The sequence below is a fragment of the Sapajus apella genome, unplaced genomic scaffold (genome assembly GCF_009761245.1).
Source record: "Sapajus apella isolate SASKATOON/1434 unplaced genomic scaffold, GSC_monkey_1.0 scaffold14, whole genome shotgun sequence".
In the NCBI taxonomy this organism is placed as follows: Eukaryota; Metazoa; Chordata; class Mammalia; order Primates; family Cebidae; genus Sapajus; species Sapajus apella.
In genome coordinates this window covers 27,075,196-27,093,508 of record NW_022436954.1, presented here as the reverse complement: position 1 = coordinate 27,093,508, position 18,313 = coordinate 27,075,196, and the positions used below count along the sequence as shown (strand labels likewise).

The following is an 18,313-nucleotide window of genomic DNA, read 5'->3' as shown; positions in this document are numbered from 1 at the left end:
AAAAAAAAAAAAAAAAAAAGCACACACACAAAACAGATTTTTACAATCACACCGACAGATGTACAAAAATGTCATATTGTTTATTACTCTCTATCTGATCATTACTCTTAACATGAGCAGCACACACCCATTAATACTTAACACATCAATCCCATGATGAGGTATAAAGTAAAAACATATGCAGTACAAAAGTGAAAGTGCCCCCCCACACACAAACATCTTCTTGTGGAGTAATGCCATGAACATGAATGTCTGTGTGTCCTCCCAGACATTCTTCTATACAGTTTCATGTGTGATTTGTATTATTTATTGAGTGCCTACTATATGCCAGAAACTTCATTTGAACTTTTCACTTGCTATATTTTATCTAATCCCGTAATCTCATTGAATTCTTGCAATACTTCTGTAAGGCAAGCATTAATAGCCTATTTTTACAAATGAGAAAACCGAGGTGGGAAGACATCGATAGTCCAGCTACTCTCGCTTATCCTAAAGAGTCTTGCAGGTCTGTCGTCACCCCTAGCTAAATGGCCCTCTCCATGGGGAGAGATGAAGACTAAGTCAAATACCATGCTTAGATCTGCTGACTTGATTTTGCCCTGAGTGAGCAGGGGTATTGTGCATGGGAGCAGAAAAACAGGAGAAAGCTTTTTGCTTGTTACCATTTCCTATTAGCTATCTCAGAGCTGTTTTATGATCTTTTTCCCCCAAAAACTCAGCAAATAAGTCAGTAATAGTAATTACCTGAATTTTCTGTCTCTGACTTCTTGGGTTAGCTCTTCTGCTTATTGAAACAGGTAGGCAGAGAAAAGTATTTAAAAATAATATCTCTCTCTTTTCCCTAACTTTTCTTCCTCATTTTCCTTCCCTGCTTCCTTTCTTTCATAAGTGCTAGTAAGAGAGATAGAAGAAGCCAATGCAGGCAGGTCAGTTGAGGCCAGGAGTTCAAGACCAGCCTGGCCAACATAGTGAAACCCTGTTTCTATCAAAAAAAAAATACAAACATTAGCAGAGCATGATGGCATATACCTGTAGTCCCAGCTACTTGGGAGGCTGAAGCATGACAATCACTTAAACCTGGGAAGTGGAGATTACAATGAGCAGAGACTATACCATTGCACTCCAGCCTGGGTGACAGAGCAAGACTCTCTCAAAAGAGAGAAAAAAAGCACCATTGAATGGGTAAAGAGCATGTAAATATTCTAGCTTTTTAGCAATCCTTGGTTTCTTTTATCTGTCCTCATTACTGGAGTTTTAGCAGCCATTGTGACGTAGAGGCAACATGCACCTATAACTATGTGTAAAACATGAGATAGAGGTAGAATCTGCAGATGTGAGTCACACTGGGCAAAGAAGGAGTGTCCTGTAAAACCTCTGAGGTGGAATTCAGGTAAAGTGCATTCTTGTTCTTGGTGTGTTGGGAACTAGCTGTGAACCTAGGGCTCATCACACAATTCTCTGAAGCTCAGCTTTCTTCTTCATCAATAGGAATGATAACTAACCCCTGCCTTACTAACCCTCCCTAGCAGGTTGTTGTGAAATCCCAATGAGATCACCATGTGAAAGTGCTCAGCCAAACTGCAAGAAGCTAGACAAATTTATCACCACTGTTACTCCTCAGCTTTTGTCCTGCTATTCCTCAGGCCAAGACTGTAAAATGTAGCCATGCTTTAAACACAAGAAGCAAGAAATGGCCTTTGAGGTTTCTTTCTTCGTTTTTTCTTCAGCTGAAATAAAAGGAAAGGAGACATGCAGCAGCAAGTCTCAATGTGTGGTGTGTAACAAACACACCCAGCCCCACAGAGGCATCTTCTCTGGAGCAATCTCAGAGTTTGCTCACAGGAGGGGCAAAACCAGAGGAGGAATGACAGCAGGTATTCTTGTATTGCCATTCTTGTCCAGGCTGGTCTGCTCCCCAGACAGAGACAGTGCCATTTCCAGGACTGCCAGGCTAGCCCTCCTCTTTTGGGACACAACACATCCCACCTGATAAGATATTATTAACCCTGTGGAGCCTTCTGTACTGCAACATCTCTCTCAGTAAATGGGCTTGGGTTTAATCACTCAACAGAGATGAGGGTGCAGGTGGTACCTGTATCAAACAGCCTGGAGGGACAACGAGCAGGCACCAAGAGAGAGACAGTTCCCCTGTAAGTGTACCCTTCGCTAACTCGCCAGTGTTTCTCAGCTCCAGGAAGCCAAATGACATTGTTATTAACATAACCTTGGTCTTTTGCAGACAAGAGTTGGGGTTTCTCTTCCACCTAGTGGCAAAAGTCTTGTGGTCTGAGGTTTGCTCTAACGACACTCCTTTTTCCCATCAATGAGATGGGAAAATAAGATCTTGGGGAGTTGTTGGGGGGATCTTAAAGGCTAAAAGCATGGAAAACTCTCAGCATTCTGCCTGACATGTAGAAAGTATACTGAAAATGATAAATTGTGTCTACAAGAAATCTCTTCAGGGACTCCCCAATTTGATCTCTAGAAAAAGCTTTACCTGAGGTAGAAGCTGAGATCCTGAATGGATCCTGAATGGGAGTAGCCCTGTTTTACGTGATGTAAAAGGAAAGTTACACCTGTTTCCCCACAAGGGAAGGAGAGAGAAAGGAAAGAGAAGACAGCTGCATGGATGAAGGCCTTGCAGAGTGTGGTAACCTCCCCTTAGCAACGCCCCCTCCCCCAGATAGTAAAGTCACTAAACTCATGATGTCTTAGTCCAAATGAGGGCAGAGGGGTAGTTAAGGCACTGAACTTCACACTCATGTTAATGTGTGTTGGAGCCAAAGCCACAACTATGAAAGCAGGAAGTGAACACAGAGACGAGTTTGAGGCACAAAGCTCCAGGGACACTCGGGAGCAGAGGGAAAGTCTTTGAAACTCCTGCCACCGAGACCGTACAGTAGGAATTTGGGTTAAGTCTAATTGGATCTCAAAACAGCAGGTGGCTTCAACAGACGACAGGGTACATCATCATTATCATCATGATCATCACCATGGCTGTCATCACCAACGTCATCAAACGTTATTGGTTGTCTGCCTATGGGATGCAAAAAGCTGATTTTAGGCGACCACACCTGGGGCCCTGGAAGCTAACACATTCTTAACGAGGGCTGCATTACCTAAGAACTTCTGTTTTTTCACCCACCTGATTGTGGAAATATAAAACTACCTCTAGGTTCACCGTTCCCCATCAGTGAGTGTCTGTACGTGATCCCTTGCCTTTTCCTACTCTTGCCAGCCATTTTTCAGTCCAGCAGCAATGACTTTTCCTGGGTCTGGAAGTCCCTTGATCTCCCACTTAGGTGGCTCACGATTCCAATGCCACTTCTCTGCACTGCGGTAAGCCCTTGGTTATAAATTACTTAACTGCTGGCCATCATTTCAATGTAAATGGGTTTTAAAAAGCAGCAAAGGAATATATTTTCATTTGGAGTTAAAGCATCCATTTTTTATTTGAGTGTGAACCTGGTCTAGGGGAGATGGCAGAAGAATGGCTCCAAGGCTAATATGGTTAATGATTATGATGGAAATCCCAAGAGCAGCCGATATTTCACTTGCAGCCATCTCGATCCGGGCTTTGCTGCTTGCAGTACTTTTTTTCTTACTTCCATTAACACCCACCGCCTATGATGGAACCATTATGATAATATCTCTGCTTTCGGCAGCCTCGATTGGTCTTGACACATTATCACCCTAAGAGCTTAGCCACGTCGCACTGAGTCCTATTTATAATAACCCTTGGCAGGAGCCAGCAAAATAAAACCTGGTACTTATGAGCCACCTTTCATCTGAGGAAATCAGAAAGCTTTACAAGCTTAATTAAGCTTCAGCATCTATCTGACTGATGAGATATGTGGGGCCTTGGAAAGCTGAGGAGGCCCAGAATCACTAATTGTGCACTGGATAAAGCTCTGGGCAGCAATGAAGAACAGAAATCAACAAAGAAGAATGAGAGTCACCTCTTTTAGTGGGAGTGTTTGTTGAGTGAATTTTTTTCAGAGTGGGTTGAGACCAACAATCATAGGTTATTGATGAAGAGGCCATTGAGGGTCTCTAATGAGGTACCTCTCAATCTAGGGAAGGGGTCTGAGATTTACTTCTTTTGCCAAAAGAGGATTAAGTTAATTCAACACACTCAATTCTTTCTTCCTTCCTTCCTTTCTTTCTTTCCTTTTTTTTTTTTTTTTTTTTTTGAGATGGAGTCTTGCTCTGTTGCCCAGGCTGGAGTACAATGGCATGATCTCAGCTCACTGCAACCTCTGCCTCCTGGGTTCAAGCAACTTTCCTGCCTCAGCCTCCTAAGTAGCTGGGACTACAGGCATGTGCCATGCCTGGCTAATTTTTAGTACAGATGGGGTTTCACTGTGTTAACCAGGATGGTCTTGAACTCCTGACCTCATGATCCATCTGCCTTAGTCTCCCAAAGTGCTGGGATTATAGGTGTGACCACCGCACCTGGCCTTGGTGCTTTCAAGGATGAAGAAGTTGAGGAGCTCCTGAAAGATGTGGTAAGCTACCTGTGGGCACATGGCTGCTGAGTTCACATACCGTTCCCTCTACTTGGCTGAATGTCCCACCCCACCTGTAAACCTCCATTTGCCCAACCAGACTGATCTTGATGAAGCCTTCCTGGACTTCCCAGCAGAATCAGTAACTCCCTATTCTATGCTCCTACATGTGCTTTCTATTTCCATAATAGCTACAGCAATTGATATTTACTGAGTCCTTATTAAGTGCTTAAGATACATCTCATCCATACAATCATGAGGCAGGTACAGTTACCATCTTCATTTAACAGATGAGTTCAGTGGTCCAGAGAGGCTATGTAATTTTTCCAACACAGCACAGCTCACAGGGGCAATACTCAGCCTGGCTGCAGAGCACATGCTCCAAAAAATTAACCCACACTACTTTCCCAGTAGCCCAGTTGTGATGGAACAGATCTGTTTGTTTATAAGTCAGCCACCTTTAGTTCCTAAGCTCTGATGTGAAAGGGTATATCGTTCAGGAAATTTATGGCTGCAAACAACAAAAACCCCAACTCAGAGTAGCTTAAACCACAGGAAGTCTAGAGGAAGGACATTTTCAGAGCTGATTAACTTCCATCTTTCTACTCTGCCTTCCTGATTCTGTGAACTTAGTGCCCCTCATATTAACATGACTTCCCCAGTTCCAGGCCTCCCATTCAGCTTTGAACCATGCAGAAAAGGTGCCATACCTTTCTTGTGTCTCTGCAGGAGTACCGACATCTTTCCCAGAAACCTTCCACTGGGCGTCCCCGGAACGTTCACTAGCCAGAATGGTCTCACGTGCCTGTGTCTTAACCAGTCACTGCAAGGAACTGAAATCACCATGACTGGTTTCGCCCAATCAGGATTCAGCAGCCCTTTAAGGTCAAAGGCACAGAGGAGGAAGGTAGAGACCTGCCAAGAAAGAGGAAAAGACGGTGGAGGAGGAAAAGGAGACAACAGACGTTCCCTGATGCAGGTGTGAAGGAAGATCTGATGCCCAATCACTTATTACTCAGTCCTTTGGCCTTTACCATGTGGGCAATAAATGTCTGTCAAACTAAATTATAGTAGAGAAATTCACACCTCCAAATGCCCAGTCCAGAATTCTTACCATGATACTCTGTAACCAGGACTGAAATATGTGTTGGCAGCTGATCTAAAATTTACAACATTGATTCACCAGTGCTCCAACCTTTAGATTCAATCTTTAACACTAGCGTCTGCAGGAACCTTTTCAAAGCAGGTCCAAAACACAGCTAGTTGGAATAAAGAGAATCATAAAAATGTTAGTCTCATCATAATTTACAAGGTTCATGTCAACCTCGACTTTCTTTCCAGAAACACGATGTGTTCTTAAAAGTGGGACTTGTTCAAGCAGATAGGTTAATTGCATTCAAAGACTACCCTATTTCCTGACCTCCTTCTACATCTCCAGTAGGTTTATCTGGAACTAGGCAATATACCTGCCCTGACAGCCAGGGATGTGAGAATGAGATCAGTTAAGCAATTTTTGGAAGACCAGGATCATAGTGAAATAGAGATACCAAGTAAAGGAAACTGATCCCCAAGCAGTTTCATCTTGAGTTAAGGTACATCTCATCCACACAGTAAAGAGGCAGATACAGTTACCATCTTCATTTAACAGATGAGTTAAATGTACCCTGGGGTAGAAAAAATGGGAAGGAGGGAGTGTCTTAGTTCAAGCTACTATAACAGAGCACCATTGGCTGGGGTGGTTTAAACAGCTAACATTTGGCTGGCCGCAGAGACTCACACTTGTAATCCCAGTACCCTGCGAGGTCAAGGCGGCTGGATCACTTGAAGCCAGGAGTTTGAGACCAGCTTGTCCAACATGGAGAAACCCCATCTCTACCAAAAATACAAAGAAGAAAAAGCCAGATATAATGGTGGTGGCACATGCCTATAATCCCAGCTACTCAAGGGGCTGAGGTAAGAAAACTGGTCTAGCTCCACAAGGAAGAAATATTGCAAAACTATCAGGAAAGATACCATTTCAGGCTTAAAGCAGGTGCATTGATCTGGAACACCACCTGTGTTAGGTCTCTCAAGACCAAGTGAGGCTTGGTGGAGGACAGCAACAATAGAAGGAAGACATCCCCATCTGGGCAATGAAACAGTGAAATAGAAAGGAAAAAGAACAACAACAGCTATCATAGGTTGCAGTGAGCCAAGATTGCGCCACTGCACTCCAGCCTCGGAGTTAGAGTAAGACTCTTTCTCAAGTATATATATATATATATTTGAGGAGGTTGGGGGGGTCCATGATGAAGGTGTCAGAAGACAAGGTGTCTAGTGAGGATACTCTTCCTGGCTCATAGGCAGCAGTATTCTTGCTGTCCTCACATGACAAAAAAAAAGAGCTGGAGATCTTACAAGGGTCTCTTTTATAAGGGCACTAATCTCATTTATGAGGGCTCCACCCTCATGATTTAATCATTTCCCAAAGGCCCTACCCCCTAATGCCACCACATTGGAAGTTAGGATCTCAACATATGGATTTGTGGAGGGGAGAGGAACACAAACATTCAGTCCATAACAGAGACATAAACAATAAAACTCTAGCCCAGAGGTTTAGAAAACTCCCCAGGGTCAAACAGTAGTGGCCAATGTAGGAGTCGTACCAGTTTCAAGGAATATTACGCTCATCTCTGACATCTTTTTTCCTCTCTCTTCCTTTTTGTAGAAGCATGTGGAAGGGTACATTTGGAGGCTTCTGTCTTTTCCAGGGGCTTATAACTCAGGAGATCCAAAAGAGGTCAGGATTGAAGGAGGCAGCGTAGTAAGAGGAAGCCAGAAACTGTCTGCCCGAGGCTAGCTGGGAGGCTCTGGGCTTTTAACAAGCGTTACACTGGGAATCTCGGTAGAAGCCAGGTGGTCTAGCTCCACAGGGAAGAAATATTGCAAAACTATCAGAAAAGATACCATTTCAGGCTTAAAGCAGGTGCATTGATCTGGAACACCACCTGTGTTAGGTCTCTCAAGACCAAGTGAGGCTTGGTGGAGGACAGCAACAATAGAAGGAAGACATCCCCATCTGGGCAATGAAACAGTGAAATAGAAAGGAAAAAGAACAACAGCTATCATATAGTGAACACTTAGATGGTCTTTTAAGCACTTTAAATATAAGCACTAACTTAATTGTCCCAATCATCTATAAGATTTGTTTGGCCAGGCACGATGGCTCATGCCTGTAATCCCAGCACTCTGGGAGGCCGAGGCGGGCAGATCACAGGTCAGGAGATCAAGACCGTCCTGGCCAACATGGTGAAACCCCATCTCTACTAAAAATACAAAACATTAGCTGGGTGTGGTGGTGCACGCCTGTAGTCCCAGCTCTTAGCGAGGCTGAGGCAGGAGAATTTCTTGAACCCAGGAGTTGGAGATTGCAGTGAGCTGAGATCACGCCACTGCACTACAGCCTGAGCAACAGTGCAAGACTTGGTCTCAAAAAAAAGAAAAAGATCTGTTCCTACTCATTAATTATTAGTAATCATTAGACGTTGTACATTGTTATGATTTTTATTAGTAATACTAGTAATAGTATTCTTACTGCATTTTACACATATATACACTGAAGCACAGAGGGGTTAAGTAACTTAGCCAAGGTCACACACCAGGTAAGTGGCAGGACTCGGTTTTAAACCAGACAATCTGGCTTGACAGTTGACACTCTTAACCATTTCACTTGGCAGTAACCCCAGAGAACATATGAAACCAAAAGTTCATCTGAGTTGAATCTATTTTGATTTAACGTAATAATTTCTGCCCCTGACATTTCCCTAGCAGCTTATAATTTACCAAGGGTTTGGTCTCTATCATTTTGGAATCTCAGCCCTGCCACTTTCCTGCTGCACGACTTCATTCCAGTGACTGGCGAAGCTTCCGCTTCCCCATCTGTAAAGTGGGGATAATAACACTTGTTGGGACGGTTTCATGAGATAAAGCACATGCAGGGTTTAGAGCCCCACATCAAGCCCATAATAAGAGCTCAGTAAGTGTTTGCTGCCACTGTTGCTGTGGTTATTATTAATATTTCACTTGAGCTGTATGACAACTCTGTAAGTTAGGTAGGATTTATTAACTCATTTCTCAGGTTCTGAAACTGAAACCTATAGAAAAAGTAAATAACTAGCCCAAGGATCAAGCCAGAAAGTGCTAATGCCAGCTTGGAAAATACTCCAACTCCAAGCTTCCTCCCCTACTTCCAACCCTCAACTCCACCTCCTCTCTTTTCCCCAGGAGGCACAGTTACATGAACCAGATAATTCTTCAAACAGGACTGTGGGAAAGTTTGAGGATATTGGAAGTCCAGGCTCAGGGATAAATTCTAAGGGGTATTAAGAAAGCCATAAAGGTGCAAATAGATTTCTTATCCCCAAGCAACAGCCTGAGGGCAGAAGGGACTGAGGTGATTAACTATGGGGACATAAGCTATGGAGACATTAGCTATAGGGACATGGCGATTAGCTCTGCTACCCCATAGAGCCAAAGCGGTTTGGCCACAAGTGGCAGGAGAGTGACCTCAGACCAGGAAATAAAGGAGAATGGGAGTATTTTCATCTAATAGCTAAACAGAAGCATGTTTTTAAACCCTGTCTCAAATAATCAAATACCATTCAAAAATTGCATTCCACTTTGAGGAAGGGGAGTGTTTGGTTTTCCGTATTTCTGCATTTCACTTAATTTGTTAAAGTATCGATGAATGTATCCTGTTCTCGTACATGATGCATTTGGTCGTATGGGTATAGGAAAAGGGCTGTTCAATGATAAAGTTAGTTCATCTTATGAGGTATATGATCTTAGTCAATTTCTTTAAGCCTAGGTTTTTTCATCAGTAACAGTAATATAATGGGAGATTCCAGGATTTCTAGTCTTTGGGTTTGAAGCCAGCCCTCCCAGAATTAAAATCATGTACTTCCCCTCACATCTATTATGCAGAACTCTCGCCAGTATTTTTTCTTGTTGAAATTAATGTAAGTTATTATTTTGTGTCCTTTAATCAGCTGAACAATAACCCACAACCCTTGGACCAAATTATTTTGTATTCTTTAGTAGTAAAGTGTTTAATAAAAATAAAAATTAAAAAAAAAACTTGATATATGCTACTTGCAGAGCTTCATCTCATTAGCATTCTAACGATGTATTCAACATATTGTTGTTGAACACACACTAAGTGCCAGGCATTGTGCCCAGGCACCCATAAAACAATGGACAAGACAGACTTCCCAGGAAGTTTACAATGGTAATTACTTACAACTTTTGTTAGCAACCAGAAAGACAGAGACCCCAACTACTTTGGATTTCTCCATGCCCCCTAGGACATAGCTTGGGACATAGTAGACATTTAATAGTCTACAAATTTAACCTGAACAATTAATCATCCAGTTAAAAATGTATACTTTTCTCCAATTAGATGATATTCTACTTATGCCCACAAGGTGGCAATCTTGCTTATAGTTTGCCCTGGCTGAAAGAGGCTGCTTTTCAAATAAATATATACATATTCCAGTATAAGTTAAACCAAAAGAAAAAAAACTAAATTTATTGAGTGCTTATTTAGTGTAATAGTAAAGTTGGCCGGGCACGGTGGCTCACGCCTGTAATCCCGGCACTTTGGGAGGCTGAGGCAGGCGGATCACGAGGTCAAAAGATCAGGACCATCCTGGCCAACATGGTGAAGCCCCGTCTCTACTAAAAAAATACAAAAATTAGCTGGGCGTGGTGGCGCGCGTCTGTAGTCCCAGGTACTCGGGAGGCTGAGGCAGGAGAATTGCTTGAACCTGGCAGGCGGAGGTTGCGGTAAGCCGAGATCTCGCCACTGCACTCCAGCCTGGCGCCTGGCAACAGAGCAAGACTCTGTCTCAAAAAAAAAAAAAAAGAAAAGAAAAAGTTGATAAGACATAGTTCCTGCCTGCTAGGGAAAGACGGGAAGGAGCTCGCATAGAGCAGAAAGATAACACCTTTTAATGAATTAATATATTTTGATGTAACCATATGGGAGTCATAGTAATCTCATTATCAGATAAGAGTAATAAAATGGCATGATATGGCCACCATGTGGTTGGGAACAGATTCAACAAAGATCCCACAGTTCAGCCAATATGTACTTAACCACACCAGTGAAAACACTTGACCGTATCCTGGGTCAGTGCTGGAATACTCCAGATGTGGTTTTTTGATGCCTCTGCTCAGCCACAAACATTAGAGTGTCTGCTCTATAACCCTACAATGCTTTTTCTTTGGCGAATAAAACATAATCAGTGCCAGCTAATGAGGTAGTCCAGTTGAAAGCCCCGACGTGTACCTGATGGGAGATGAAAGGAGAGAACAGACACACCATGTAAGGAAATAGATTTCAAACTGTGGCCTTCGGGAGGTGGATTCCACCACGCCCAGATCTTGTGTCTACCCGGGGTATCTCAGTGTGGATCTGGGACTCACTCTGATGCAGAGAGGTAAGGGAGAGGGCCGACTAGCATCCAAGAGTTTTCCTAGTAAATTTAACCCAGAGGTGGCTGGAAGATGTGTTGGGGTGGAGAGATTTATTTTTTGTTTGCTCCTTCACCACCACCTCCTGGCCCCGCACCATTTCTTTTTCCCTTAAACCATAAAAGCAGTAAATCAAATGTAGTATGAGATTGAGGGTTTTTTTCCCCCTTTCATACGGAAAATCCTTTTAATTGAAAAATCATATTTGGGGAACAAAGTGATTGGTTAAATGACAGTGAAACTTGAGAATGCTGACTTGATTTTAAAAATATGGATCTTTCTTGATGGAGGAAGAATCAAGTGCATGCGCCTAGGAGACCTCAGTTTGACTTTTAGCTTCACCACTTGCTAACTGTGCAATCCTGAGCAACCCGCATCCCTTCTCCGTGCCTCACTTTCCTCATGGACAAAACAATATCATTTCTTTCTGAAAGTCGTCCCTGACTCCCCTCTCACCAAGAAGAGGTTGGATGGCTATAATCTCTCCTAGCAACCTGAGAGTCCCACTGGAATGTAAACTCCAGCAGCACTGGGACCCGGATCTGTGGATTTTGCTGCTCCTGAGCAGAACCAGAACCAAGGGCAGTCGCCGTGTTGAATGGATACACGAATGAATGGGAGCTGGCCTAGGTGTTCAAGGGGCACGTGCTCGGCGAGGTTTCAATCCCTGTGAGTCCCTTGGGAAAGGCAGAGCGGACAACAGTGATTGGTGCTAGTGTGCGTGCTCGGAAAAGGGGGTGTCGGTTCAAAGCTGTTAGCTACAGACGGTTCCTCTTTCCGCTGGAATCACATCCTCTGTGGCTCAGAGACGTTCCCAAGGATTTACATAAAGCAGCCTGAATCACCCGGGCAGAAACTAAGAAAGCAAAGGGACCCTCCCTGATCGTACCCTGGCGCAGCCCGGAGCGCAGTGGAAATCTGTCTGAAGTTTGCAGGTGGCCCGGTGCTGCCTAGGCGAAGGGACCCAGCAGCCACTACACCTCCGCGAGGGCCCAGGGTGCGTCCCTCCCGCCAGGCCCCAGACTCCAGCTCTCCGCCGCCCCCTCCTACTCCCTGGAGCGGGCGCCGCCAGTCCGGCTTCCTCCAGGCCCCTAAGTCCCGGACCAAGTGCTGGGCCGCCTCTCCCGCTCGGAAGGAGCCATCGCCGCTTTAAGGGAAAGAGGAGGGGAAGGGGGCGGAGGAGCGGGGGGCGGGGATCGGCGGCGGAGGAGGGGGAGGGGGGATCCCCCTCGCTCCCACGTGGTCCGGGCGCCTGTGAATCGCGCCCACCGGAGGGTCTCACAGCGAAATACAAAAGCAGCTGGGAAGCGGCGGCGACGCGAGTTCCCAGCGCCCGGCGGAGCGCGGGACACAGCCCCGCAGCCGCGATGGAGCCGAAGCGCCCGAAGCCCCGGGACCCCGGAGCTGCCGGGCCCGCCTCGCCGCCGGGCCCCGGGTGCCTGGGCTCGGCTTGAAGCGGCGGCGGCGCACCGGCACAGCCGCGAGAGCATGGGCAGGAGGATGCGGGGCGCCGCCGCCACCGCGGGGCTATGGCTGCTGGCGCTGGGCTCGCTGCTGGCGCTGTGGGGAGGGCTCCTGCCGCCGCGGACCAGGTTCGTCTCCAGTCCGCCTGAAGACCGACTGCCACGGCACCCCGGCCGGAGCAGCGGCTCCGCGCCCGCGCTTCGCTTCCCTCTGCCCCCGCCCCTGGCGTGGGACGCCCGCGGCGGCTCCCTGAAAACTTTCCGGGCGCTGCTCACCCTGGCGGCTGGCGCGGACAGCCCGCCCCGGCAGTCCCCGGGCGAGCGCAGGTGGCACGTGCCAGCCGGGCAGCCCCGGCCTGAGGAGAGCGCCGCGGTGCACGGGGGCGTCTTCTGGAGCCGCGGCCTGGAGGAGCAGGTGCCCCGGGGCTTTTCGGAAGCCCAGGCGGCGGAGTGGCTGGAGGTGGTCCGCGGCGCTCGGGTGGTGGCCCTGGAGCGCGGGGGTTGCGGGCGCAGCTCCAACCGACTGGCCCGCTTTGCCGACGGCACCCGCGCCTGCGTGCGCTACGGCATCAACCCGGAGCAGATTCAGGGCGAGGCCCTGTCCTACTACCTGGCGCGCCTGCTGGGCCTCCAGCGCCACGTGCCGCCGCTGGCACTGGCCCGGGTGGAGGCGCGGGGCGCGCAGTGGGCGCAGGTGCAGGAGGAGCTGCGTGCTGCTCACTGGACGGAGGGCAGCGTGGTGAGCCTGACGCGCTGGCTGCCCAACCTCACGGACGTGGTGGTGCCGGCGCCCTGGCGCTCGGAGGATGGCCGTCTGCGGCCCCTCCGCGACACTGGGGGCGAGCTGACCAACCTCAGCCTGGCGGAGCTGGTGGACCTAGTACAATGGACCGACTTAATCCTCTTCGACTACCTGACGGCCAACTTCGACCGGCTTGTAAGCAACCTCTTCAGCCTGCAGTGGGACCCGCGCGTCATGCAGCGTGCCACGAGCAACCTGCACCGCGGTCCCGGCGGGGCGCTGGTCTTTCTGGACAACGAGGCGGGCTTGGTGCACGGCTACCGGGTGGCAGGCATGTGGGACAAGTATAATGAGCCGCTGTTGCAGTCAGTGTGCGTGTTCCGCGAGCGGACCGCGCGGCGCGTCCTGGAACTGCACCGCGGACAGGACGCGGCGGCCCGGCTGCTGCGCCTCTACCGGCGCCACGAGCCTCGCTTCCCCGAGCTTGCCGCGCTGGCCGACCCCCACGCTCAGCTGCTACAGCGCCGCCTCGATTTCCTTGCCAAGCACATTTTGCACTGTAAGGCCAAGTACGGCAGCCGGTCTGAGACTTAGTGTCACCCGGAGGAAAAGAGAGAGACCTAGGACTCTGGTATGGATGATGGGGGGAAGGGCCGTCGCTTCTGCCACTGTGGGAGACCAGCCAGCCAACGCCCACCCGCAAAGGTGTCTAAAAACTTCAGCTCTTCACCCACCTGCCCCTTTCTTTCAATCCCACTCTGTTTCCTTTCAAAGTTCTGGGAGGACGAACTCACCGAGGCGAGAAGTCTAACATTCCCTCCACCCAGCTTATAAAATGATTCTTTCCCGTGCCAGCACGGAGATTGGATCCGCAGAAACTGGCTACTGGGATTTGGCCTCGGAGTGGCCGTCCCTGTGGGAGACGCACCCCATTCTTGGGGTCCCCCCATTCCCTTTCCGAAAAAGGAAAACTTCCGTTTGAGCCGTTGGGCTAATTCTGCAATTTTCTGCCAAACACAGTGCTGGTGGCCCCGGAGCAGGGCTGTGACATTGGCTGGTGGAGCCCCCTTCCTGTGTTCTCCCTTTGTTCCAGCGCCGCGATGGTGAGATCACTGTTCCAAGCAGGGGGACGGCTCCCGATTGGACAAAGAGCAGGACCTCCAGACTCTGGGGAGCCCTGGAGACCTTGACAATTTGCCTGACTCATTCCTGACCTCTTGTCATTTTGGCCTGAAGGCTGCGAATTCAGGGCCAGCTGTATGCACTAAGTCAAATAATGAATTTTTTCTTCCTCCCTCTCCCAGCCGACCAAAATTTTGACAATGATGATGTTCACCAGAAGGAAAAAAAAAATCAGTTTTATGCACTTTATTTTGTTTCTATTTTAATTTTTTATTAAGAAAAACTTTTTTATTTGACAGAGTTTGCCTTCTCTATATATGTGCATAAAGTGTGGTGTAAATATACTAAACAAACTTATATTTCAATAAAAGGGAGTTTAAAATTTAGAATTTAATTCCTGTGGTTTTAACTTGTTTGATGTTTCTGGTGCCCCATCTGCTTTCAGAATAAGATTTAGGTTTTCTTTCTTGTGGATGTGCTTTTAAAACAAAGGATGCATATCCAAGCCAGTTGTGACTACAGAACTTATAGAATTGAACAAAGACAAGAGCAGACTCCCTGTCTTCACTCAGATGAACCCTGGTGCTGGCAATTTGAGTTTAGCTTAGAATGTGGGGGGAGATGGAAAGACAGATGGGAGGAAAGTGTTCTATTTCCTGGTAAATAAAACTTTGATATGAAAGGATTTCACTGTAATATATTCCTATATTAATCATTTGGCAAATATGATAGAACCAGATGTGGGGACTAAAATATGACAAATGCCCCCTTTTAAAACTTAACTACAGTGATCACATGTGGCAAACTATTTTCAGCATCATAATTACCGTGCATCGCAATGTGTACAGATAATAAGCTGAGGCCACATTGGGAACAGGTAGAGAAAGTCATAAATTAATTCTTATCTTTAATCTCCTGGCATAAATTCCAATGGATTCAGGAGGTCATATTATCCAACATCTGGACTCATCTAGTTCTCTAAAGAGGTTGTACTGTTTTCCGGGTACTAACTGCATGGTCCCCTCAGAGCAGCCAGCGTGAGACCAAAAAAGCGTGCAGTTCTTTGACATTTGGACCCTTTTTAGGACTTCAAACAAAATACTTTTGGATTTTTGACTCAAGAGGAAGAGGTTGATTTTTATTTTACAGGCTTTTATGTTATATTTTGGCATTTTCTTTGGTATCTGGGCTCAAGTGATCTTGCCTGTTACTTTCTTTTTATTTAATGACCTTCAACTCAAATCGGCTTTTGGTTGCAATTTTAATAGTTTTTTATTTGACTTCCGTTTGTAAACCTAGGGTTTTATAGAGTCAGGAAGCTATTAAATCTATGTGGGCTCCCCCCTCTCACTCTACATTACAATGTAGTGTGTAATTTAACTATTTAATGTCATCCTTATGTTTTCAGTGCCTTTTGCTAAGCCAAATCTTAGCCTTAAAAAAAAAAAAATAGTCCATAAGCTATGTGTGGTGTAAGTAAAATGTATTCACAGTACAGCCATAGAATGTACTGATAATGGCAAATTTATCTTTTTTCGAGACATTGTTAATGTAATACCTCTCATAATTACACCTTTCAGAAAGAAACATTTTGCATTTCTGGGGATAATTTCACTATTAGATTTGCTGTTTAAGTTAATGGAGGCTGTTTGAAGAACAGGACAAGTATTTGGCAACCTGCATTTTTACCCAATGTATTCATGGAGGAAAAGAATAGCAGTAATAAGTTAGAAGTTTCACAGATTGCACAGGAAATACATCCTGGCCCCCATGAAGATTTAGCACTGGTGAGTTGTGGGCCAGCAGCATTCTCTACATTCTTTCTAAATTTCAGTTCCAAGCCCAGACTTGATCGTGGTTAACCCAGAGCAAAACACTGAGCATAATTTAAATGGCTCTTCTCAGATTCTTTAGTGAACCATATCTGCCTATTCGAGAAGTAAGTTTAATTACGTGGTGGAGTTGTTAATGGAACCAAGACTTAATTACAGAATGGGTTTTAACTGTTGCTCTTCCGCATAGATAATAAGTAGGCTACGGCATGGAAAGATCAATTAAAACCTCGCCATGGTCAGTGAATCCTGCTAGGGTGAAATCATTTCTTAAATGAACAACAACAACAAAACAACTTCAGACCACAGCATGATTCGGCAAGAGTAATGGGTTCTGCAGGCAGATAATATTCTGAATTCTGTTCCCTGCCTGCTTACCTTCAGCAAGTCATTTAACTTAGTTCCCTGATCTGTGAAATGGAGATTCAATCAGAATATTGTGGATTTAAATGTTAACATATAAAACATACAAGCACATACAGGTGCTTCCAAAAAACAAAAAAACTCACTTTTTATTCCTCTTTAAAAAAAAAAAAAACTCTTCCTTCTTACACTTCAGTAATTTTCATTATCAAAGCCAAATCTGGCTGTTTCCAAGGTCTATATCAGTTTTAAACATGTGGTAGTAAATTAATTCAACAAATTGCTTACTAAGGACCCTCTTCCAGCACTATGCAAGGTACTGGTTCATAAGGCCAAGGGCACAGGTTTGATCTCCACATGGGTTTGAGTGGGTGGTTTCAGGGCCCAAGCAGACTTCGGCATCAAGGCAGCTATACTACAAATATATGAGGGTGGCTTAGATTTAAAAAAAAAAAAAAAAAGCAGATGGCTTATTGCAAATCCATCACCACTTCTGGAAAGCTTCAAGAAGTGATGAATCTTTGCAAGAACAACCCTCTTCCCTATTCCTTCTGCCAAGAGAAAGCGAGCAATTGACCTTCTCTCCCTGGATTTGACTGTTGATTAATTCGCTTTGTCAATGACATAGTTCTAGACTCTATTAAGTGTACTCACCCTCCTGTCTACAAATCAGAAAGAAAAATTATTTTAACACATCTCAATGCTTCTCAACCTTCTGCCTACAACTGCAGCTAGGAGAGTTCTTTAAGACCTTAAGGTTGATTATGTGGATTAAATGAGTAAATATTTATAATATTGTCAGAATAATGCCAGGCACACAGCAAATGCAATATAAGTGTTTGTTAATTGGTGAGGTGGAACATTTCTCTTCTAACTCAAAGACAGAGGCACCTTAAGTTCCAGACATGATCCTCTTTCATAATCCTGTTGTATCTCTGCAGTTACGGAACACTACATGCTTCATTTTGAACCCAGGAAAACCAGCTAGAGTGCTTGAGTCTGGCAGGAATTACCCAGAACCCACAGCTGTCAGCTAGCTATCTTGTGTCTGAGGATGCCCTCCAAGTGAGTGGTCATATGTACTTTCCTCTTTTTCACAAGGAGGCTGTAATGCTATTCCTGATGTGGCTCATCAGCTCCAGGAAGCAGTGAGCTGTGGAACTCCAAATCTTCTGAGCTACCGTGAGCTATCCATGAGTCATGGATCATCCAAGCCTAAGCGCTGATATTTGCCCCTGTGCACACCAGCCCACATCACACAAAATCACTGATCCCAAGTGGTAGAAGGGCCGTGGGAGTGCTAGAGATGGAGAAAAGGGAATTCAGAGCATAGGAAATGTTCCAGAAGAGAATAGAATGTCAGCCGCCAAGGAGGTATGGAAATCAAAGGACAAGGGTTGACATCACCTTCAAACGTATTTTAGGCATGAAAGTCTAATGGAAAGATACTGGAAGACAGGAGACCTGGGCTACTTCTGACACACTGTGTGACTGGAGAAAGTCATTTTCCCTGTTTGGCTCCAGTTACCTTGCCTGCAATGGGAAGCTATTTGGTTAGGTTGATAATTTCCAATTTTTTGGACCAGAACTCTCAGTAAGACACGCATATTTTATATTGTGACCTCGGTTAGGCAGAGAGACACACACTCATACCACTGAAACAAAAATTTCACAAAGCAGTATGTATAATGTACTTTTCCTTTTTCATCCAATGCTGTTCTACTCCTTCTCCTCCTCTATTTCCTAACGCTAACTGTGACCCTCTAAATT

General features: G+C 45.7%; 1 protein-coding gene across 1 annotated transcript; it reads left to right on the top strand.

Moving 5' to 3' along the window:
- Positions 1-12,225: 12,225 nt before the first annotated feature.
- Positions 12,226-14,742, top strand: FJX1 (four-jointed box kinase 1). Its single transcript, XM_032283558.1, has one exon. The coding sequence runs from the start codon at positions 12,510-12,512 to the stop codon at positions 13,818-13,820; it is 1,311 nt and encodes a 436-aa protein (XP_032139449.1). The 5' UTR covers positions 12,226-12,509; the 3' UTR covers positions 13,821-14,742.
- The last annotated feature ends 3,571 nt before the right edge of the window (positions 14,743-18,313 follow it).

Coding starts and splice junctions, on each gene's coding strand:
- FJX1 (XM_032283558.1), top strand. CDS start 12,510: ATGGGCAGGAGGATGCGGGGCGCCGCCGCCACCGCGGGGCTATGGCTG.